This window comes from Aedes albopictus, chromosome 2, assembly GCF_035046485.1.
Source record: "Aedes albopictus strain Foshan chromosome 2, AalbF5, whole genome shotgun sequence".
Taxonomy (NCBI): Eukaryota; Metazoa; Arthropoda; class Insecta; order Diptera; family Culicidae; genus Aedes; species Aedes albopictus.
Window position 1 is genome coordinate 320,119,832 of NC_085137.1, and position 23,940 is coordinate 320,143,771.

The 23,940-nt window shown below is 39.9% G+C and overlaps 3 protein-coding genes across 3 annotated transcripts; all 3 read right to left on the reverse strand.

Moving 5' to 3' along the window:
- Positions 1-4,712: 4,712 nt before the first annotated feature.
- Positions 4,713-6,191, reverse strand: LOC109408643 (carboxypeptidase B1). The gene is made up of 3 exons (XM_019681976.4): positions 6,031-6,191; positions 5,752-5,967; positions 4,713-5,689 (listed from the first exon to the last, which is right to left on the reverse strand). The coding sequence occupies exons 1-3, from the start codon at positions 6,099-6,101 to the stop codon at positions 4,738-4,740; spliced, it is 1,239 nt and encodes a 412-aa protein (XP_019537521.3). The 5' UTR covers positions 6,102-6,191; the 3' UTR covers positions 4,713-4,737.
- A 3,769-nt stretch (positions 6,192-9,960) lies between these two features.
- On the reverse strand, positions 9,961-11,904 carry LOC109408644 (carboxypeptidase B1). Its single transcript, XM_019681977.4, has 2 exons — positions 11,459-11,904; positions 9,961-11,349 (listed from the first exon to the last, which is right to left on the reverse strand). Exons 1-2 carry the CDS (start codon positions 11,536-11,538, stop codon positions 10,173-10,175), a joined length of 1,257 nt encoding a protein of 418 aa, XP_019537522.4. The 5' UTR covers positions 11,539-11,904; the 3' UTR covers positions 9,961-10,172.
- A 2,651-nt stretch (positions 11,905-14,555) lies between these two features.
- On the reverse strand, positions 14,556-16,177 carry LOC109622199 (carboxypeptidase B-like). Its single transcript, XM_020076429.3, has 5 exons — positions 16,023-16,177; positions 15,758-15,955; positions 15,420-15,695; positions 15,113-15,353; positions 14,556-15,047 (listed from the first exon to the last, which is right to left on the reverse strand). The coding sequence occupies exons 1-5, from the start codon at positions 16,094-16,096 to the stop codon at positions 14,598-14,600; spliced, it is 1,239 nt and encodes a 412-aa protein (XP_019931988.3). The 5' UTR covers positions 16,097-16,177; the 3' UTR covers positions 14,556-14,597.
- Positions 16,178-23,940: the final 7,763 nt, after the last annotated feature.

The window sequence follows — 23,940 nt, forward strand, 5'->3', positions numbered from 1 at the left end:
GAGTGTATCGCACCGAAGTCATTACCGGTTCAGCACCGATTCAGGCTATAGGGGACGAATCATTGCTTTAGGTTATAGGTTCTCTTTTGGGGAACCTCCATTTACCATGCGAGGACTCCAAACTTCACCACCGCTAGTTCTTTGGTGGCAGTGCTAGCAGACAACTAGGGTAGCGTGTTATTTCGGCAATACGCAACGCATTGGAAATAGTTGACTGTTGCGCCCCTTTAAAATGACAACATTCAAACAGAATCAAGATTGAAAAGTCTAAACTTATGCCATTGAACGCATTTTCACCTTAGGACCAAACCAAAGGACTGTGGAGACGCTTGGTTGTTTATTGTTGTTCTCAATCGGGCATTTTGAACGCCGATGTGGTGCGTCGGCATATACTGTTTGCTTCTATTGGATATTTGTAAAAGTTCTTCGGTTTTCTTGGGCACAAGATATTTACATATCAGATGAAGTGATAAGAAGATAAGAATAAAAGCTCTTCTAAAATTATGTGAAAATAACAAAGAAGAAGGAGATGAAGGCAAATAGGCATATCCATACAGAACAAAAATAAGAAAGAGCACATCGCAGAAAGAATCATTGTAAAATATAGATATAACAAGTTCAACCAAGAATGGCCTCCATTACCCTATGGGGTAGAAATGCTTTGCTTCATTGGAAGGATTTTCATATGCCTTTGCCTTATAAACGTTTTACTAGCCGTATGCATCCGCTGCGCGGGGAGTGTGGGGAAATAAATGTTCGACATGATAGTAGCAAAATTGTTACGCCGAATGATTAGCATTAAGGAGGAGACGAATAAAAATGGGTGGCCATAGAAAGGCGGGCTTCCACAACTGCATCACGGTTGAATGGATGAATGAATGAAATTATGAATCCTGCCCTTACAATACCGGTAACTTTTGCTACACTGAATGGTAAGGGGAGTGTGCTGGCAGAAGATCGATGGATATGCAAATGCCGCAAAGCACGGTAATCCTTCCATGATAATTTAATATTTTAACTGGTTGGTTAGTTATTCGACGCTTCTTCTGTAGAGGGTTGTTCGTACACGTTTTTCTTGACCTTACATCTACACTGGAACTCAGCCTGCCTCTGCAAGAAGGTGTTCTTATGAGCTTTTTCAACTCTAAAAGATCCTCAAACATACTCGAGATCGTGCTGCAGTATTGAACATTCAATGGCTTATTACTCAGTCTTGTGAAGGCCCTGCTCATAAACGTGTTTTGCATTTACCTTACCGCTGAAAGTCGAAGATAGGTAGCACCAAATCGACCATAGTAGGGAGGTTGTTTGAGTCAAACAGCTTGCGTTGTTTATTCGCCGTTTAAAGTTTTAATCGTTTTCATAAAAGTTGATTGGCGAAGATAAACTTTGCAACCATAATTTCTATTCAACATTTTTACTGAACGAAAGAGAAATGTGTGTCACGTCTATGTTATTTGTTTGCGAGGAGCTGTTACTACTTGTTACTTTCTGGGCTACAACTCGCTTCATTGTATCTGTTGGAAGAATTGCTGCGATTGTCGCCTGAATTAATCGAATTCATCAACATTTATTGAGAGAAACTGTTATAAATTCCTGATGTTAACAATAGGGGTTTACCTAACTTTTAGTATTTCGCTATGCTTCGAACAAGATCGGTTTTCTTAGAAATGTTATTTTTTGAGCACCTGTGATCGATCTGAACTGCTCATAGAATTATTGAAGACTGAGCATACAAATTGTTATTTAATTCTGTTCGATTCTTACCAATCTGTGTAGACAACTGTAAACGCGTATGAAGTTTCAATCTGATCTGGGTTTCTCAATTGAATAAACTTCTAGTCGTCAGCTAGTTAAGTAGGAAAACAAACTAATCAGAATGCTGTCGAATTAAGGATTTTAAAGTTTACATTTTACCTTTTTAGTAACTAAGTATTTCAATCAGGGTTGGCATTGGTCGCGAAGTTCACTAGAATGCTTTGTTCTTGCTCTAATGATGCATCACCATCGGACGTGATGTTAGCAACCATAGATCATATACGCAAGGCTAAACTTCACGACCAAGCAACCATGGACAACCGTAACGATTGTGTCATTATGTTGAACTTCACTTCCAAAGACAGTCAGGCGTTTGACCGTCAGTCAGCAGTTAGGTCGGCAAGATAATATTGGTTTCAGTTTCAGTTGTGCAGATACTTTCCGATGCGTGGAACATCTTCAGGTAATAAACATCAATTATGCTCTGGCTAATTCAAAATAGCATGATATTTAAATGCTCTATGATTTCCTCCAGCCAATCCAGTCTACTCCTCTGCTCGGTGTCCCAGTAGGTACCTATGTTGTGGAGTACAGAACCAATTGCAGTCAATCCCAACCAAGATCCCAACCTAGCAGCAACGCATTTAGAGTGCCACCAGGTCTCAACAGCGCGGAATCGAAAGAGTGCCGCAGAAGCACGCAAAAGCTTGGCTCGAGTATGAGGTCCTCCCGGAAAGTCTGATTTTCAGCATCATCGCTGCATCGGGTTGTATGTACTTATTTCAAATAAAATTTGAATAAACGTAAAAACTCTTGTCATTTGTTTACCGATTGATTTGAAAACATATAAAGAAATCTGCAAATTTTCTGTTATTGTGTGTTATACCCACTATCTGTGAAACAAACAATAGAAAGAGAAGAATGGATGAATGACGAGATTTATATGTACGGTAGACTTTAGTCAAATCCACATCGCCCGCTTCTTCTGAACAGTCTACGAAATGTATGGACGGTTCTAAGTAACATTACATTACGCCGGAATCGGGTCGAGTGCCGATAGGGCCTGCACATTGACTTTTCTCCAACGATATATGTAATGGAGTGCATCTCAACTTGTGCCAGAGTACCTGGAGAAAATACGCCATCATTATATACAATCGATGTCCCTAATCCGGCCTGGGCTTTGTGGTTTTATTTAGTTTTTACTAGGACTAAGTAACTTGTAAAATGTTTTCTATTAAGTAATGAATTTAGCTGCGGTATGCAAGGTTTTTTTTTCTTCTGCTGAACAGAACCTCGCGACCGTCACTTCAGTACGCGGCGAGGGTCAATGTTTGGAAAACTTCGATGAGTTTTTCTATGGTTACAGCGCGTAACGCGAAGTAACCATTCAACTTTCGTTCGCAAACCTACGAGGTCCCGAGCAACGTAATAAATGATTTGATGAGCCTATTGCGATTGGGTGACTCTGATTACAAAACACTATCATAGGTTATTTGAAAATGACTGCCAACGGTGACCAATGCCAAGCCTGATTTCAATACTTACATAAGAGAACTGAACTGAAAATAACAAACTCAGAAAACTTAGGCTTATTTACGTATGGAAAAGAGAATTTTCAGCTGTAAAGCTAGGTATTTGATCTAGCATTTTTCCTTATAGGGTACGAGTGCCATCATTGATCTCATGCTCCCATATTCATCCTATCCGATAACAAGCGATTACGGCACCGATTGATTCCGTTCTTTTTGGTTTCATGCGTGCTCACTTCTAACAAAAAATACAAAAATGATAAACAAAACAAACAGTGTTTCAATCCTTTGTTTTTCGTAGGATGAAAATGGGAGCCACATGCTTAAGAAGGGAACCAACAAGCAACAAACTGCTTCGCCTGATCTCATAGAAACACATTTCTGCATATCATCATTTGTGACAGCACACATTCTTGACGGGTGTCACTCGGGTGGTAGTCTAGTTGGTAGTAGAACAATTGGTAGCGGTTCGGTGAGGGTCATACTGAACGACGGGCGTGGTTACAGTATACCCATGCATTGTATTCTTCTCCAGTGGACTTGAGCCTGTCTTTACTGCTTGTAACCGCTTAAGTGTCCTATATGATTTTTGCCGTTTCGTGACCTTATATAAAGAAGGAAAAATAAGCGCAGTAGCGGTATTGACAAGCGTCTTCCGGCCTGAGTGACATATATTTGACCATTTTTGACAGATACATTTTGGAAAGTTGTTTGGCTCTGTTTGTCACTATTCGTTTTTCGAGAGTGACAAATATTTTTGTTCGCCCAATGTCTGTACACCTTGATCAAAATTTAACTGTCAAAAGTGGTGAAATATTTGACATAAGTCAATCCTAGCTAAATGTATATTCAAATTGAGCAAATGAGTCCATCAAGCTTACAGGTATAGTTCTTAAATAGCCTTCCTAATCTCATCTAGCGTTCCGAGCTCTGCTGAGTGAGGTAGGTTGGATTCATTCGAACTAGCTCCATCTTTCTCAAACCCATTTGTCAGCAAATGAGTAATAGCATGATGCAGTAGTTACTTGGAGCGACTTCAACCTACCTCACTGAATAGCTTTGTTCAGCCCATCTTATCTGTGTTGCGGTTCAAGCCATTGATTATTCCAGGAAAATGTGGCAAGTTGCATATTTCGAACATACACATCCCCACACACATAGGTACATAGCTACATACATTTAGTTGGTTCAACTGAATCTTACATTATATAAGACTTGATTTTATGAGATCTCTTTAGAAAATTGATTTTCAGAATAAAGTTATAGCCTTTAAAACAGCTTCAGTGCAAGAGATAAGCAAAAAAACAGGGCAGTACTTAATTGAAACTTTGCCGCACCGTGTAATCAGAATCGTATTTTTGAGATTTCGAGTAGAATATGACTTTTCTGGTTAGATTATCCTTCAAAATGAAGACTACAAGGTACAGTACAGTTTAGATTCGTTTATTCAGAACTTTTGCGCCACCTTCGCCGCCATTGCTTTGATGCCCACCCAACTCTCCTTAACGAGTTTTTCAATAGACGAGGGAGGTGGGTTGAATCCTCCGTTACCACCACCGGGAAGCTCCATGGTGATCGAAATTGGAACTTCGGCAACGGCCAAAGCCCAGTCATCGCTTCCACCTGCTGCAGCATACAGCACATTGGTCGAACTACCCACTGTGTACCTTGATCCGGTGGCCTGCTTGATGGCCGCTGCACCAGCTTGAGCAACTTCATCAATATCCTGCCAGGTCTCCGGAAGTTGGCTAGTCCACCCCCATGGATACAGAATGTAGTTTCCGTACGAGTGCAGTGAAAGGTAGAACTTGCAACTTCCCTTCAGCTTAATGACAGCGTCTCGAACAGCTCTGGTTTCCGGTTCGGAGAAAGCCGTATCTCCACGGTAGGTATCGGCACATCCTTGATTGGAGGCTCCAACTTCTCCCCAATGGAAATCGAAATTGCGGTTTCCGTCGGTTCCCTTGCAGAGTTTGCTTGTCGGTTTGCGCGTCTTACGCCAGAAGCGGTCCGATTCATGCGAGAATTCGTATCCGTCGGGATTCACAACAGGCATAATGACCCACGTCAAATTTCCCAGAACGTCTTGATTTTCACTGGCGTGTTCGACAAGCTGCTGAATGGCGTACATTGCGGTGGCAGGTGCAATCCACTCGCGGGCATGAATTCCTGCATCCAAAAACACTACAGCATTACCAGGTTTATTGTTGATTGTGATTGTCTTGATTGAGCGACCCTCAAATGATGTTCCTGCTTCTTCAACACTGACCAGGGAAGAGTGCTTACGGGAAAGTGCATGCAGGTATTCATTTACTTCGTCATGTCGAAGATAGGAATTCAAAATGTCGACATCACCGCCCATGCTACGTGTCCGGGGTACGCTGTAGGGAGCCATAATGCTGGAATTGAAAACGGGTGTAAAAGGGTCATGTTTTCTTAGCGATCCAGTTAACGGATTTACCTCTCGACATCCGAGATGACTTCTTGGTAATGCAGGCCATGTCTAATGAGTTTGATTAGGAATGATCGCTGATCTTTGGGAGCCACAAGAACCCTTGCTTCGTCGCCTGGCTGCTTGGTCAGGTGCCAAAAGTCCAGGTCTGGATTGGCTTGCTGAATCCGATAGAGAATTTCAGCTTCGTCTGGTGTTTCTTGCACAACTCCGTACACCTTATATCTGCACAAATTTAGGGAAAAGTTTCGTCACATAGTGATGGTTATTAATTTCTTTCACTCTTACCCTTCGTATGATCGCCTGGCGGTAACTATGACTAGTACCGATAACAAAGGCACCACTATCCTTGGAATCATTTTCGGTTCTTCGACAAATGATAGTGAAAAGGGCACACGACTAGCGATGCAATCAGTGAACGAAAAAAGACTAGCGATAGTGTTCAGAGAGTGTATGTTCTTTTATATACAATTTGTGCGATTATTGAATGATTAGCGATAACGTAGTTATTTGATGGAAGTCATGTTTACAAAGAGATCAGAGCATTGAGTGCACTCCAATGTAGGTCTCGCGTGCGCAGGTGCCTGGTGCAATATAGACTTGAAGTTGCTTGAGTATGTGCATTCAATGGATAGGCTGATATTTGAAAACATTTTTCCATGTAATACTTACATTTGTTAAGTATCAGTAGCTGTACTACTTTGGAAGTCATTCAGAAAAGATACAGGTACATCCTTAAAGTAAACCATATAACGCATATTGTTGTATGGGTAAACGTGCAGCATTTAACAAGACTATATATAGTATATGGAGAGTACTTAAATTCTAAGATATCAAAACTGAAAAACAGGTTCTGTTCCAGTTGAGGTGTCACGCCAGAAAGAAGAAAATAAAATACAACTAGCGATGATATTCGTTTTGTTTTCGTATGAATCGTTCATCGACATTTGTTGCATCACGCAACGCATGAAGTACACAGTCGAATGTTTTGAATTTTTCTTTCAAAAGATTAAGCCGTGGGATTGCAAAACGCTTCAAAATTCTGGCGTTGTTTAAGTGCCTGCAATAATTGCTTTTACTGGAATGCATTATAAACAACAACGTAAAAACTTATACAACACATACAGGGGATGGCCAAAATGTTTGGGATAGGCAACTTTTTTCTCCCACAAAAAAAATCAACATGCTGTAACTTTTCATAGAGTGCTTCAAAAAATCTCAAATTTTGACTGTTTGTCAACCTATTATATGTGCATCATTGGTACAAATTTGGGCTCGATTGATTAATTTTTCGCGAAGTTAGAACCGTTTGGGTAAAACACTATTATTTAGACAACTAATTTTTGAACTGTCATATCTCGGATCCGAATTGAATGAATTTTCTAACGTTTATCAACAATATATTGAAACTTAATACGACGTTATAAAATGTAATATTTTCTCACGGCGATTTAAGTTATACCGGATTGAAATTTTTACCCATATAGAGGAAAATAAGTCAAATTTACAATACAACACAAAAATTACTAAATGTGTTCTTCCTTCAATCTAAATAGGCTCTAATATATCTGATTGAGATCAGAAGTGGAAAATCTTTGGATATCAACACAAAAATTTATTGACATTGATGTAAAAAAATTACATTTTTTCGAGAAAAATCCAAAAAGTGTCAATCCATGATAACTTTTTTCAACGTTTAAAAAGTATCTATGAAGCATTTACATTAGGGCAGTTCAGATTTCAAATATGTTAAAAATTCAAAGCTTCCATATGTTCATTGCAATCCTTGGTGCAAAACTAGAGTCCTGTCAAATTTTCAACCATTTCTGTGGTGATTTAATGGTGGCCCAAAAGCAAAATAGGTTTATATGGGAATTACTATGAAGAATTTTGTAAAAAGGTTCTCCATGCTGTAGAGCATTAACACATGGATAAAGTCATAGATTCAAGGTCAAATTGAATTCTTCAGATCTCAATGATGAATGTTGCCGAAGACCGCAACTCATTTTGACTCACGAAAAAGAAGTTATTAATCAATATTCATACATGCATGCTTAAACAGAAGACCACAGCTCGACCGACACGCTTGACACGCAGTCATAGTATGCGTGTTAGCTTCTTGCACACCTTGCAGGACATCGTGTATGAAGATGCGCATTCGAGTGAGAAATTGTTAAATATCTTTTTAGCCGATTGTCGAAATAAGTTCCGGTCTTCGGTAACATTCATCATTGAGATCTGAAGAATTCAATTTGACTTTGACCCTATGACTTTATCCATGTGTGAATGCTCTACAACGTGGAGAACTTTTTTTGAAAATTCTCCATAGTAATTCCCATACAAACCTATTTTGCTCTTGGGCCACCATTAAATCACCACCGAAATGTCCAAAAATTTTACAGGACTCCAGTTTTGCACTAAGGATTGTAATGAACATATGGGAGCTTTGAATTTTTAACATGTTTGAAATCTGAACTGCCCTAATTTACATATTGTTAGTGTACGTTCAAAATTTCATTCAATTCGGTTCACTGGTTTCCGAGATATGACACATCAAAAATGAGTTGTCTGAAAAATAGTGTTTTACCCGAACGGTTCTAACTTTGCGAAATATCAATCAATCGAGCCCAAATTTGTACCAATGATGCACACATAATAGGTTGACAAACAGTCTAAATTTGAGATTTTTTGATGCGCTCTATGAAAATTTATAGCTTGTTGAACTTTTTTATGAGAGAAAAAAAAAGTTGCCTATCCCAAACATTTTGGCCATCCCCTGTAGCTTATACGATGTGACAACATATAACCGACAATCACTGATTCAACGAAATACTTATTTCTTCTAATAAGATAAGATACCCAAAGAATTGGCAAGAATATGATTTTTTGGAAGAAGATTTGGAAGAGGAAGAACTTTTTTGAAAATATCATTCTTTATCTATTTTTTTGAGTCACGACATAAGGGAAAATCGGCTGCACCGGTTTAAGTGACGATAGAACATTACTACATACATCACCTTATCAGTCCATAAGCAGGTTTCTTTGAATAATTTTCGGTTTAAAACCTGAACTTATTTCTGATGGAACTCATGCAAGAATCGATCGTCGTGTTGGAACCACTACCAGTTCCGTACTATAGGATAACAGGCGGACAAAAATCAGAAAAATGACTTTCACCAATGCTTGTTCTGATATTTTCTATTATTGAGTGATTCTCGCTGAGATCGGCCCACACCTTGTCTTCAAAAAAGTTTAAGGTGGCGATTTTCCGAAAGTCTGCTCCAAAAATGTAAGGAAAATGCATTTGGTTACTCAATTTAATGGACCCCCCGTTAGTTAGAGCCACATCCATTTTTGTGGACCACTCGATTTTAATCAATTGTTGGTTCATTTAAACCGTGTTAACTCGAAATTTTCTCCTTAAACAATCTCAAAACGAAATGTTTCTGAAAAGAGGAAAAATAGAGGTACGTTTTGCAGTTTGGCTCCCCATTAGGAGTCCATCAATTTGAGAAACCAAATGCATTTTCCTTACTTCCTTGGGGAGGACTTTCAGAAAATCGCCACCTTAAATATTTTTGAAGACAAGGTGTAAATAGTGGGCCGGTCTCAACGATTGATTGATTTGTCTTTATTTAAGAGACTTTCAGCCAGAATAATAAAAAAAAATTAAATAAATTAAAAATATTAAACGTAAATTTAGTTAATTGTCGTTGAAATGAGAATTAAAATTCAACTATAGAAGACGAAGATATCAACAAATCACTTTTCCATGTTTTACGAAAGTGACCCCAAACTTTTGGCTGATACATTATATTGAGGGGTGACCCCAAACTTTTGGTCGATGACATCAAGGATTAGTTTACCTCATAACTTTTTTCTTAGATTGTTTAGCCAAGTTCTGTAACAAGCAGTTGAAAGCTAATAGAAAATAGGTTGTATTACCGCTCTCATCATAAAATATGGTCGACCCAATATCCAGCGACACTGCCGTAAATTTATATTCATTTTTTTTAGAAAATTTGGTAACTTTGGGTTAAGTTTACATACAAATATTTTTGTAAAAGTTTTACATAAATCATGTTCAAAGTTACTTTGACTTATTATCTTTTGAATGAGACCTAGAGTTTTGAAATCGGACACACATTGGTGGAGATATGGGCCTGAAAAAATTACATTATTTTAAGAAGGTGACACCAAACTTTTGATCGGGATATATAAATTCTCAAATGATGGTATAATTGAAAAGTTTTTATTCTTTAAATCAAGCTTGATATTTATTATCTGTAAAATTCCTTTACTACATGCTTCTGTATCGTATGTTCATGCAGTCACGTTTATGGTAACTTCCTACATCAGTCACTAATCACTAAAGCATTTACTCAACCACTTGAACTAATACTGCTAATCGATGCTTTCGGAATTGCTCTCTACACCTGGATTTCCATCATTTTGAGTGCCATCGCACGTATCCCCGTGAAAGCTTCCTCGATAAATGCGCTAATCTTCGACTCAGAAGGGTGGAATCCCCTCTCATCGCCTGGAAGTTCCATTGTGATCGCAATCGGAATTCGTGCGACTGCCAGTGCGTAATCATCGCTGGCACCTGACGCTTCGTATAGGACTTTTGCGGCTCCACCTATTCTATAGTCCACTCTGTGCGATCGTTGCATGGCAGACGCTCCGGCTCGAGCTACCGCGTCCATATTTCTCCATTTCCGGGGTAGATCCTTCTTGTAACCCCACGGATAGAGCAACATTCGACCGTAGGAGTGCAACGAAAGGTAAAACTTAACGGTATCGTTCTTGCCTACCAGTAAATCACGTACGGCTTGAGTTTCAGGTTCCGAAAATGGTCGTGGGCCGGAAAATGTGTTGACACACTCGTACTTAGAAGCACCTTTCTCTCCCCAGTGGAAATTGAAGTTTCGATTACCATCCGTTCCTTTGCAGCGTCTATAAGGCTGCCTCGTTTTGCGCCAAAACTTATTTGTTTTAAAAGAGTATTCGTAGCCGTCCGGATTCACAAGTGGCAAAATAATCCACGTGAGATTGTTCAGCAAGTCACGATTCTCATTTGCGTGCTGCACTAGTCGATTAATTACGTAAAGGGCAGTAGCCGGTGCTATCCATTCTCTAGCATGGATGCCGGCGTCAATGAGTATTGCTTGGCGGGATTGTTGACCTTTGGCAATGGTGACAGTTTTGAGCGTCCTTCCTTCATACGACTTACCCACGTTCGTTATGGTAACCATATCTGCGTATTTCCTCCCTAAATAGTCGATGTACTTGTTGATATCACTGTAGCTCAGATATCTTCTGGTAAAGTCAAGCGATTCGTTCGATCTATACTGCGCTTTGCGTTCTAATCTACTGCTTTCTGTACATCCACTGATGTTCGGATTCTTCACAAAGAACTCCAAATGATTGTTTAGTAAATCTCTTTGAAATTTATTTTCAGCTTCAGCAGGAACTAACACGTGTGCTTCCTCATTGGTAACAGTCGTCAGTAGCCAGAAATCCAACGACTCATTGTATGCACTTAGCAATCTCAAATAATGCATTTGGCCTTCGGTTTTCGGCACAACTCCATAAAGTTTCATTGCCCTACAGAATAAATGGAATAGCTTATCACATGACACGAGAGCAGTAAATCATAAACCAGCACTGAATACGGCAATCACCGGATTCGACAAATTGAAAACTATAACTTTACCTGTTGCATGTTGCACTGATACAGACTGCCATATCGATACTGACAGTAGCGTGAAACAGCAGAAATGCAAAGCGAAACATTTTTCCGCGGCGGGCGTCGTTCGTACTGAGCTAGAACTAACTCATGAGCTATCATATATGAGCTTTCGAAACTGTCAATTGTTGTGGAAGTGTATATCCAGCACTGTGCTGGGTGTCGATCGCTGATTTTATGCAGATTGTACGTCTCGCTGTTTATCAACGGTCGGTGCTGGTTGGCGATAGATTGCGGTATGAATAGATTTATTGGCAAAAGCTCTCGAAATAGGCATCAACGAATGATCGTGCCGTCGTGGAATAGCTAATAAGCGCGGTGCGCGACCACAATAGATATCGCAACGTGTTTGCTTCGGTTGGCTTGGATAGATATGTTTAAATTTCATTTATTTCTGTGTGTACGGTAATTGGCTTCTTTAACGGTGTTGAGATAATTCGATATTCTGAATCTGCATGTCAAACTGAGCCGAAATCCAAATTTTCATGAATTTTGGAGCCCGGGAACCTATTTAAAAATCAATTTGAAGTTTATATGGGAGCGATTTGTCGAATTACCCCTCGTCCCAGTTTGTACTGGGCGGAGCTGTCAAACAGTTGCCCACCTGTCAAAAGGTTATTTCAAAAAATCTCTTTGAAATTAATTTTAGGTATCAAAACAAAGTTCTAAAAATCTGAAAAAAATCATAGTACCTCAGAAAAAGGTGCTCTTTCTTATAAAATTAAAAAATCAATACATTTTTTTAAATTAAAAAACCCAATTAGTTTATTGGAACTCTGGTAGACAGAGTGAACATTACGCTGTGATCTGTGCCGTGCGTTGTGTTTTGCGTGTGCGTGGGTGAAATGCAGATCAGCTCTTTTTGATTATGTTCTCCAGTAAACACAAGGATGGGTGGTTTAGTAGTGAGCTCGTTCCGTATTATTTTTAACTAGTATATTGACAAATGAAAACAAAAAGTAGAACATTTATATGAATACATAAAACATTTTAATGTATGTGGTCCTTGATGTGGCCCATTCTACCGTGACGTTACACCGATTTGATGCCTTTTTGATCAGATTTTCCACAATAACTCGTAAATACGACGGTAAACCTCAAATATTTTTGCATATTCCTTGTAAAATTTGCAATAGATATGAAACAGCGAGCTTCTAAAACACGGTGGAGAAACACTGGTGAGAGCACTACACTGGGTTATTACCAAGATTTGGGAGGAGGAAGTATTACCGGAGGAATGGATGGAAGGTACCGTGTGCGGGAACTACCGCGCGATCACACTACTGAGCGCTGCCTACAAGATACTCCCTCAAATTTTATGCCGCCGACTATCACCGATTGCAAGAGAGTTCGTGGGGCAATATCCAGGCTGCATTTATGGGTGAACGCGCTACAACGGACCAGATGTTCGCCATCCGCCAGGTGTTGCAGAAATGCCGCGAATACAACGTGCCCACACATCACTTGTTCATCGATTTCAACTCGGCGTATGATACAATCGATCGAGAACAGCTATGGCAGATTATGCACGAATACGGATTCCCGGATAAACTGATACGTTTGATCAAGGCGACGATGGATCGAGTGATGTGCGTAGTTCGAGTATAAGGGACACTCTCGAGTCCCTTCGAATCTCGCAGAGGGTTACGTCAAGGTGATGGTCTTTCGTGCTTGCTGTTCAATATTGCTTTAGAGGGTGTAATTAGGAGAGCGGGGATAAACACGAGTGGGACGATTTTCCCGAAGTCCGTTCAGCTGCTTGGTTTCGTCGATGATATTGATATTATTGCTCGTAAATTTGAGACAATAGCGGAAACGTACATCCGACTAAAGAGTGAAGCCAGGCGAATCGGATTAGTCATTAATGTGTCGAAGACAAAGTACATGATGGCAAAGGGTTCCAGGGAGGAATCACTGCGCCCGCCACCCCGAATTCATATCGACGGTGATGAAATCGAGGTGGTTGAAGAAATCGTGTACTTGGGCTCACTGGTGACCGCCGACAACGACACCAGCAGAGAAATTCAGAGGCGCATTGTGGCAGGAAATCGTTCTTACTTTGGACTCCGCAGAACTCTACGATCGAATAAAGTTCGCCGTAACACGAAGTTAACCATCTACAAAACGCTGATTAGACCGGTCGTCCTCTATGGGCACGAAACATGGACCCTACGTGCAGAGGACCAACGCGCCCTTGGATCTTGTACCGACTTTTCGAACCGTCTAAGCAGAATACCCTCTTTGAATGAGTGTAATCTGTTTCGTACCTTTTAATTCCGCCCTATGTTGCTTATCCTTTGACAGATACGCGTATTTCGACTACCACTTGTAATCTACACTGAGGACACTGAGGAAGATTACAAGTGATAGTCGAAATACGCGTATCTGTCAAAGGATAAGCAACATAGGGCGGAATTAAAAGGTACGAAACTGATTACACTCATTCAAAGCGCCCTTGGAGTTTTTGAACGGAAGGTATTGCGTACCATCTACGGCGGAGTGCAGATGGAAGACGGGACTTGGAAAAGGCGAATGAACCACGAACTGCATCAGCTGCTGAGAGAACCAACCATCGTCCATACCGTGAAAATCGGGAGGCTACGGTGGGCGGGTCACGTCATCAGGATGTCGGATAGCATCCCGATTAAAATGGTTCTCGAGAGTCATCCGACCGGTACAAGAAGACGTGGAGCGCAGCGAGCTAGGTGGGTCGACCAAGTGGAGGACGATCTGCGGACCCTACGCAGAGTGCGGAACTGGAGACAAACAGCCATGGACCGAGTGGAATGGAGGCGGCTACTATGTACAGCAGAGGCCACCCAGGCCTTAGCCTGATCGGTAAGGTAAGGTAATGAAACAGTTAGTTTTCAAAATGGGAATTATTGCAACGTTGTAACGTCCCGCTACTCGTTCCCATTTTAAATCACAATGCGGAATACGGGGATGAAACCGATCTCACAAACGAATCGAAAAAAAAAAATGAAAATGCCGTTAACCCAGTCTAACACCTCCCGTCATTTTTGTAGTTGTACATAAAAGTTAATCAGTAAAAAAATCATACGTATCACAAAACTGCTTTCAAAAGAAATACAACAGCATTTATTGTCTAAATATCGTTCGCCATGGATCTGTAGATTTGGAAGGCAGAGTGAGCCACATGTTGAAGTTGACTCGCAGGCAGATCGAATCCTTGCGAGCCTCCTCCGGTCAACTCCAGCGTAAAACCATACGTGAAGCCGGCAAGTCCCACCGCGTAATCGTCACTGGCCCCGTAAGCAGTGTACAAAATTTCGGCACTGTTTCCAACAATGTAGTTCGGGCCACCAACGGCCGAAACGGCAGCCTTGGCTTTTTCTCCCATAGCGATGTGTTCGGCGGCATTTGAAACCGGGATGAAGGGCCAAGCATATCCGAAGGGATACAGAATCATATCTCCGTAGGTGTGTACGGCCAGGTAGAGAGACAAATTGTTTCTGTAGCGGCTCATGAGCGAGACCAAGGCTTGAGTTTCCAGCTCGGATACTGGTCCCGTGCCTGGGTAAGTGTCGGAGCAGAGCTGAAAATGGTAGAATATTTGTAATTATTTAGGATACTTTACTACTCTTTAATAATTCTACTTACATTGCTACCAGAAGCCCACATGTACTCAAAATTGCGGTTCAAATCAACTCCCGTGCAAAGAATGGAAGATGGGAAACGGTTCTTACGCCACATACGGTTCGAGGTGTGCGAGAACTCGTAACCGTCTGGATTGGCCACCGGAACGATAACCCAATCGTTTGTCATCATGTCTTGGTAGTCGGAGTTGTGCTCTACCAGTTCGTGAATCAGGTATACGACAGACATGATTCCAGCCCATTCTCTGCCAAATTGCAAAATTTGATTAATAGTAACAGGTTCGAACAGTCACATGAAAACATTTTCTTACCGCGCATGTACTCCTCCATCGATGAAAATAACGGGCTTTGTACCGCTCACTTGGCCATTAGTGCTGGTGATGGTGATGGCTTTAATTTCCCTATTTTCATGGGAATGTCCAATGACTTCCACGGATACTAAATTGGGATAGCTGGCTGCCAGTTCATCCAAATAACCGTAGATCTCCTGAGTATCCCAGAAGTGCTCGAAGTCAACGGTGCTTCGACCTAAGGTGGCTTTAGACTTCTTGTATTCCTGATCGTATTTTCGCTCAGCTTCAATAGTCCTGAAATACGGTAAACTCAGGTTCAGCAACTTTGACCACCAACTGCGGGCACTGATACTTACGCTTCCACATCCTCGATGATAACTTCGTGAGCAATTTTGTTTGCAACCAAGAAATTTTCAAAATGTTTCTGCAATTCCGGGTGGATCATAACTCGGCGCCCAGCACGATCCCAAAAGTCTACTCCTTCCACATCCTCCCAACGCTTCAGTAGAGCGTGTTGCTCTTGGCTGGCCACGTCTATTTTAAACACTTTGAAACTGAAACAATGCACAACTTTAGATGGTCGACTATGGAAGTGTATCTGGAATTTGGTTTCAAATTTACTTTCTATAAGATACCTGCTCGCCGCCGACCAGCACGGCCAGTGCAAGCACCACCAGGGTTGCCGTGAACTTCATGCTAACACACCACGCACTTCCTATCAGCTCTGTAAATGGCTGTTGCAGTGAGTATCGTTTGCTGTTTTATAGCTCTGCTCTAATCTGAGACGTCTCGTCTAGAGATAAAAATTTGATACGGTTGTGCAAAAATGATTGATTGGTTCACATAATAGTGTCGTTGTAGAACGTGGCTACGAATTTCAGTTCAAAGTTTTGGGTTTTCTCGAGTATATGACATAAGAACAGGTGTTCCTTTGAAATTTTGACAATGTTATTAGACACTCAGTTTTGTTTTCACCCGTGTTCTTTGACCTGATAATGTTCATTAATATTTACAGGTGCACTCTTACCTATTTACTTGATTTTTTTTTACGATAAACTGAACCATTTTTATTTTAATCTCTATGCTAAGAAACAATATTTTTGAAAATAATATATTGCATACATAAAAAATGAACCATGACGTGAGTAGAACGGTTTCAAGTTTCAATCCTGCTATTTTTATTTTGATTTTGGGCAACCGCCCAACCTTCATGGTACCTGCTAGAGAGGAAGTGTTAGACATAACGCTTTGCTCTAGTAGAATTAGTCACGAGCTGACGAATTGGCATGTGTCAGATGAAGAATCTTTATCTGACCATCGCTACATCTTTTTTGAACATTTAAATGTTACTTCGCAAACATTGCGTTTCAGGAATTCCCTGGTCAACAAACTGGGATCTTTTTACTGATTAGGTTGCGGCCAATTTTCATGGATTCTCACCATTCATTGACACTCCGAGTGATTTTGATGATGCCGTTGATACTACAACGACCTTCATCATGGAAGCTTTTGAAGAAGCATGCCCTCTACGGTCTGTGAAGATCACAAGAGGAACCCCTTGGTGGAACTCTGATCTGGCGAAACTCAGGAAACAATGTAGACAGAGTTGGAACAGACGACGTTCTGCTTGATCGGAGGATTTTAGGTCGGCTCGCAAGGCCTATCAGAAAGCTCTTCGGTCTGCTGAACGATCCGGCTGGAAAAACCTTTGTACAAATGTTTCCAGTCCGAGTGAAGTCAGTCGGTTAAATAAAATCCTTGCGAAGTCTAAGGATTTTCGAGTGAACGAACTTCGTTTACCAAATGGCGATTTGACTTCCTCTGATGAGGAAGTTCTGGAATGCTTATTCAGCACACACTTCCCTGGATGTGTGGATATTTCATCTTTTGATGAACCTGATGTCTTTTCTTGTAGTTATGATTCTTTAGCTTCGGCTCGGGGTATCATAACTCTAGAATCGATTGAATGGCCACTAAATAGCTTTGCTCCTATCATATCTCCTGGGCAGATGGGATTTATCCTATTTTGCTTCAGAAGGGATTTGATCATTTCAAACATGTTTTGAAAAAAATACTTGTTTGCAGTTTTGCTACAGGGTATATTCCCAAATCCTGGCGGGATATTACTGTGAAGTTTATTCCGAAAGTGGGTCGTGCGTCGTATGAAGAAGCAAAGAGTTTCAGACCTATCAGTTTAACCTCTTTTCTTCTGAAATGCTTAGAACGTATTGTGGATCATCACATCCGTGATGTTCATCTGGCCAACGTGGCTCTTCATGTGAACCAACATGCCTACCAATCTGGTAAGTTCACTGTGACTCTTTTACACAAGATTGTTTACGATATCGAGAAGGCATTCGCTCAAAAGCAATATTGTTTAGGTGTTTTCTTAGATATCGAGGGTGCCTTTGACAATGTGCCTTTCGATGCCATATTGGAAGCCGCACGGAGTCATGGTATATCTCCAATGATTTCCAATTGGATTCATCAAATGCTCAAAAACCGATAGCTTGTATGGCCTTCGGACAAAGCCGGCGAACCTTCAGTACAACTTGGGGTCTTAAACCCAAGTATATCAAATGGATCTACACAACTGTTGTTCGGCCAATATTGGCCTATGGATGTCTTGTGCGGTGGCAAAAGGGTGAAATGAGAACGATCCAATCAAAGTTAGGCCATCTGCAAAGGATGTGCTTAAATGGCGGTGTCTGGAGCGTTCTCTTCAACTCCCACGGCAGCGCTCAAAGTTTTCTTTGACGTTGCTTCACTACACATTCACCTCAAACAAGAAGCACTTTCTTGCACTTACCGTCTACGGGTACCGTAAACCGGGGTCAAATTGATCATCGGGGTGAAATTGATCATTCGGGTACTACATTGTAATTCCATACTAGGAACTCTTAAGCGTCGTAATGATCTTAAACTGTTTACGGCATCTGGTTCGTAGATGTCTAGAGATGAGTGTAAACTTTTATTTTTGTAGAAAAAGGTTAAGCCTTATTTTTTTTAGGAATTTGCAATGTATTTCTCTTTTCGCTTAAATCATTGGTACTAAACAATCGATTGCCAATAGGACTTCCCGTAAATTCTCTGTTTTAACATTTTTGTAGAGCCTTGGTTGGGAAGTTATGTAGCTAACCAGAACATGAAATAGTTATAAAATAGTTCATTTTATGATGAAATAGTCTTTTATTGTGATAGAAATCACTTATTTTAAATGAAATTGCCTACCTTTAGGCGTTTAAGGGGATATTTCAAAATTTATTTTTGCATTTAAAGTATTAAATTCACTAGTTATAAGATTTTAAACGCGTTATTCGGTTTTAGAAGAGCAAAATTATGCGGAGAAGCAAATATTCCTTTCCAACCGATGCTTAATTGTATACTGATCAATTTCGCCCCAAAGTGGCATTTTCATTTTTTTGATATTTGAAGTTATTTAACTCAAAGTTTAAATTTGTTGAACACAATTCTATCACATGGTTCCATGGAGATCCACTGGGTACTGGTTTTACAGATTTTTTTTTTGCAATATTTGAATTGCTACTGATGTTATCCGCAAAAGTTGTTTTAAAGTGACCAATTTGATCCCGGATTACGGTACTCGATTTAATAGAGGAAACTCCTGTGAATCGCACATCAACACACACCTTGTTGTTTCCACTTTTGGTGAATTAGGACAAAATTGCCCTTGCTCCAGGTGATCCTAAAATTGCTTGTAATTTTCCATATAGGACATTTTCCACGAAATTCCCTTCCCGGGAAGAGAGGACATCTGGATATCTGGAAAGAAGTATTCCAGACGGCATCGTATGTTACACTGATGGCTCCCTTCTCGAAGGTCGAGCAGGTGCTGGTGTTTATTCTCGTGAGCTAAGGCTGTATCTGTCTTACACACTTGGTAGACACTGCACCGTTTTTCAGGCCGAAATCTTTGCTCTTGTGTGCGGAGTGCAATCAGCACCTCAGCAGCACGTAATGGGCAAAATAATATACTTCTGTTCAGATAGCCAGGCTGCTATCAAAGCACTGGCTTCGGCCAACTCCAGGTCGATGATAGTTATCGCTTGTCGAACTCAAATCGAAGAGCTGAATTCAGCAAACACTGTTCACCTGGTATGGGTGCCTGGCCATTTTTCCATCGCTGGGAATGAATTGGCTGATGAGTTAGCTCGCACTATTCCGATATCGAAATGTTGGGTAAAGCTTCAGATTCACACTAGGGCTGCTACTCAACACAGACAATACTGGAATAGTTTGGAGTCACGTCGTCAAACCAAATTGTGTTGTACTGAGCCATCTCCAAGGGTGGCGAAGTATCTAACAAATCTGTCAAAGCAGAATTGCAGCATTCTGGTCAAAGCATTGACTGGCCACTGCCGACTCAGCTATCACATGGCGAATATTCATCAAGCTGATTCATTTGCATGTGATAGCTGTGAATCCGATTATGGAACTTCGTATCATTTGATATGTAACTGTCCAGTTTTTGCGCAACTGCGTTTCCGAGTATTCGGTAAACACTAATTAAGTGAAACTGACTTCAGAGACCTGAATATTCAGAATATTCTGTTGTTTTTAACCCGCTGTAGTAATGAGCTACAGGGGATAGACAAAATGATCGGGACAGGCAAAATTTTCACTTTTTAAAAAATGTCCAATAGCTGTAGCATTTTAAAAAAAATATTCTAAAATTTTTACTGTGAGTTGATCAACTAGTTGTGTATCAGTGGTCAAAATTTGGAAAAGATCGGGCTATACTGCACGAAGCTATATAGATTCTTAAAAAAGGTATAATTATTCGATAGTCAACTTTAAGCTATTATATCTCCGGATTCAGTGAACCGATTGCAATGATTTTGTTACCATTTATGACTTATATAATGAACTCTCAAAAACGTTTGACTTAACTAGAAATTTTTAACAAGAGAGAAATTTATAGCGATTTCATTTATTTCACGATTTTTCAGTAAATTCGTCTATTTTTAATATGCATCCCATTACTTTTTCAATTTACTGGCGACTATGTTGTTACTTTCCTTCAAAACGCATTTATAAATCAGTCAGCTAGAGGGAAATTAAATGAACTGTAATTTGCATCTTGAATTTTGAAACGATGTTGAAGTTTTGGATAATTTGGTGTTTTATTAGAAAAATAATCTAATCGTTTTCCGTGTTAAGAAGAAAAATAATCTAATCGTTCTTCCGTGTTAAGAATTTTAAGTTATGTCAAAGGTTTTTCATAGCTTATTATATAAGTCATAAATGGTCAAAATTTCATTGCATTTAATTAATTGAATCCGGAGATATAACAACTCAAAGTTGGCTATCGGATAATTATAGCTTTTTCAAGAATCTTTATAGCTTAGGGGAGAAAAGCCCGATCTTTTCCAAATTTGGAACACTGATACATAACTAGCTGATCAACTTACAGTGAAAATTTGAGAATATTTAATGCACTTTTAAAAAAGTTACAGCTAGTTGTACATTTTTTGAAAAGTGAAAATTTTGCCTGTCCCGATCATTTTGTCTATCCCCTGTATATGCTCTCTTTCGCTTTATGCGTTATTACAGTGCCCTTTTGAGGGCGCTGTTTGAACCCATTTTGGTACGCTTATGCGTTAGTATCCTCTTTCGGGGTACTTTTCCTATTTCCCTACCTGCCCTTATCCCCATCCTTATCCTTATTTCCTTCCTTTTCCCTCAGGTAGATGATGAAATAGGCTATTATTTTGGCGATGGCACAAATGTCCCAAATGGAGAATAACGTGCCTCTGGAGCCGACCTTCTGATACCTGATACCTATGTCACACTTTTTGTATGATACCTCTGAAATTTTTGTATGGGTTGTCACACTTTGCTGAACGCCCAAACCCCTCACCCCTCCAAGCGTGAAGTAATTTATGGACGTTCCCTAAGAGTAATATATATTTTGTTTCCTTAAACTACATATTGCATTGCAAAGACTTGGGAATAAATACAAATGCCCAGAGTTCAATACCGATCGGTTGAAACTGGCATCACGAAACATTTCGTCATCAACAATCTTTGAGAAAACCCAGATTGACGATTATCTGTCTATCCGCTATCAGAGCACGGTTATCGAACGGTTGCAATTTTTTTATCAGCAATCCTGATAGCTTTCGAAATTGTAGAGAACAGCGGTCAATAATGAAATAGTCATGATAAAAAAATGTCAGCCCATAGTTAATGTTAGTTTATTTTTGGAAGATTTCCTGCTCGCGGATGCAATATTTTTGAGCGAGATTTTTTGAAGAATACAATATCAAGGGAATGATAGCAGTAAAAATGGAAGTAAAAGTCTAGCAAATATTGTTTCTCTTTCTATCATTGTATTGCTGTCTCATTATTGGCAACTATCCTGTAATAATAATATCATCTGCTTTTTGTTTGGTCAGCATTCAAAGAATTGTTATCAAAAGACCCTAAGAATCCGTGTCAAATCTGCGCCCACCAAATTACGATTATGGCTTAAATCCGAACTGATAACGGTTGATTCGTGTGCCATACCAAATTTTCAATATTCGAAACTAAATGCCGTATACAAATAGGCGAAACTAAAATATAAATAGATCTACAATTCCTACCTACAGTCAATACATTTGACGCTTCTTCAATGTAACATATTGATAATGATGAATTTTGAATGGCTGGGTATAAGTCGTTTGTGAACCGTCACGATTGATTTTTTAAAAGGATCAGAACTTCAACATATAGGGTAATTCGCCAATTGTTGAACGGTTAGTACCGGCATTTTGGTTTTCGTTTGTTTTTCCGTGCATAATTCCTCTTTAGTTGAATAATATCCAGTGAACGTCTAGATCTACTTATCCCTTATACTGCCCATTGAATTTGTATTCCCTTAAATTCCATTTTCTAAGAGGAAATAGAACATTTGTATGGGAAGTCTGTAACCCAAATGTTGAACGCTTCCTTAAGCTAGCTCATCCTAATGTTGGACGGTTCTCGCTAATTGTTGAACGGTTGAAGCTTTGTTCGTAATTGATGACGTATAACCCGACATCAACCTATCATTCACCTGTTTTTATTTTGGCCACCAAACACAACATAGACACGACAGTTACCCGATGTGGGTCCAACAGTGGTCCAACATTTGATAAAAATTGACCCGACTTTGACCCGACATCCGATATTTTTTCACCCTGGCGGATTTTTTCCGTTTTTTTTGTGTTTTGTGCCCAACTAGTCCGAGCTAGTGACAATTCATTTAAATGACAAAAATCGCACATTTGAAGAGAGCACTAGTTGACTGAAATCGGTTTAAAGCTGACTAGATGCATAAATGGCTGAAAAGATTTGATTAGAAGCGAAAACGACAGAAGAAAAGTACGCCTTTTAAAGCCCCTGAGACTCTTCTGGAAACCCATGGAACCCACTCAACCCCCAAGAACACTCATGGAACGACCCTGAAATCCCTTGAAAACCCTTGGATTGCTCCTGAGCCTCCTGTAACGCCTTGAAATACTTCTGGGACCCTCTAACACTCTGAATTCCTCTTGAACATCTCTGGAACGCCCTTGAAACCCATTGAAAACCACTGGAATCTTTCTGAAGCCCACTGGAACACCCCTAGAACATCCCTGGAACGCCTTTGAAACCCCACGAAATGTACGGTTAGGTAAACTGAAAAAAAAAAATCTAGCAGTCTTGCCAACATCGTAGGTTATGCCAGTGTTCAACAATTGAATCATGGATGCATAATGATAGTGTGATAAGAAAAATATTTTTTTCAAATTAAGTTACAATGAAAATGTGATTTTAAACAATGTTAAACTGTTAATGACATCTTTCCAGTTCTTGTAACTATGGTGTGCCTTTGATATTTGTGGTCGATTTGCCCGCAAAGCTTAGTTCGTAACAGCAATTTCTTAAAATTAATCTTAAGAATTGTGCAGTTTTCGTGTCATCAGCGGTACAAAATTTTCAATCAATTTTTTTGACTAAAAATATGTATAATTTTGTAACTTAATTAGAGCAATATCGTGACCCACATGTATATGCATCTACATCATACGTTTACGTTGGATGAAAATTACTTAAGTAAGATTTATAATAAAATATTCAGAAACTGTTCAACATTTGGGTAGTGTTCAACAATTAGCGAATTACCCTATTTTTCGGAGTTTTTTTTACGGTTTTAACCCGCATACATGGAAACTTATGTATTTTTGTCAGTTTTGTTCTCTTGTTTAATTTTTTTTAACCTGTTGAACTCAGAGTTGGTCTCAAATCCTTTTCAACTAAGCTGAGTTATATGACCATGTTTCAGGCAAATTGGCCGACATGACGAAGAGAACAAACCTGCCGATAATACTCAAAGTCACCCTATTAAGTTTTCAAGAAGGAAGTCAAAAGTATGATAGAGACAGAACCAAAAAGCGTGGGTCGTCTCATTGGGATTAAGATGAATGCCCGTGAAATACATCATCTGAACAGTAGTTAATTGAAGGGCTTTCTCTGCCTGCCATTGCATGAATTTGTACGTTGTGTGGCAAGT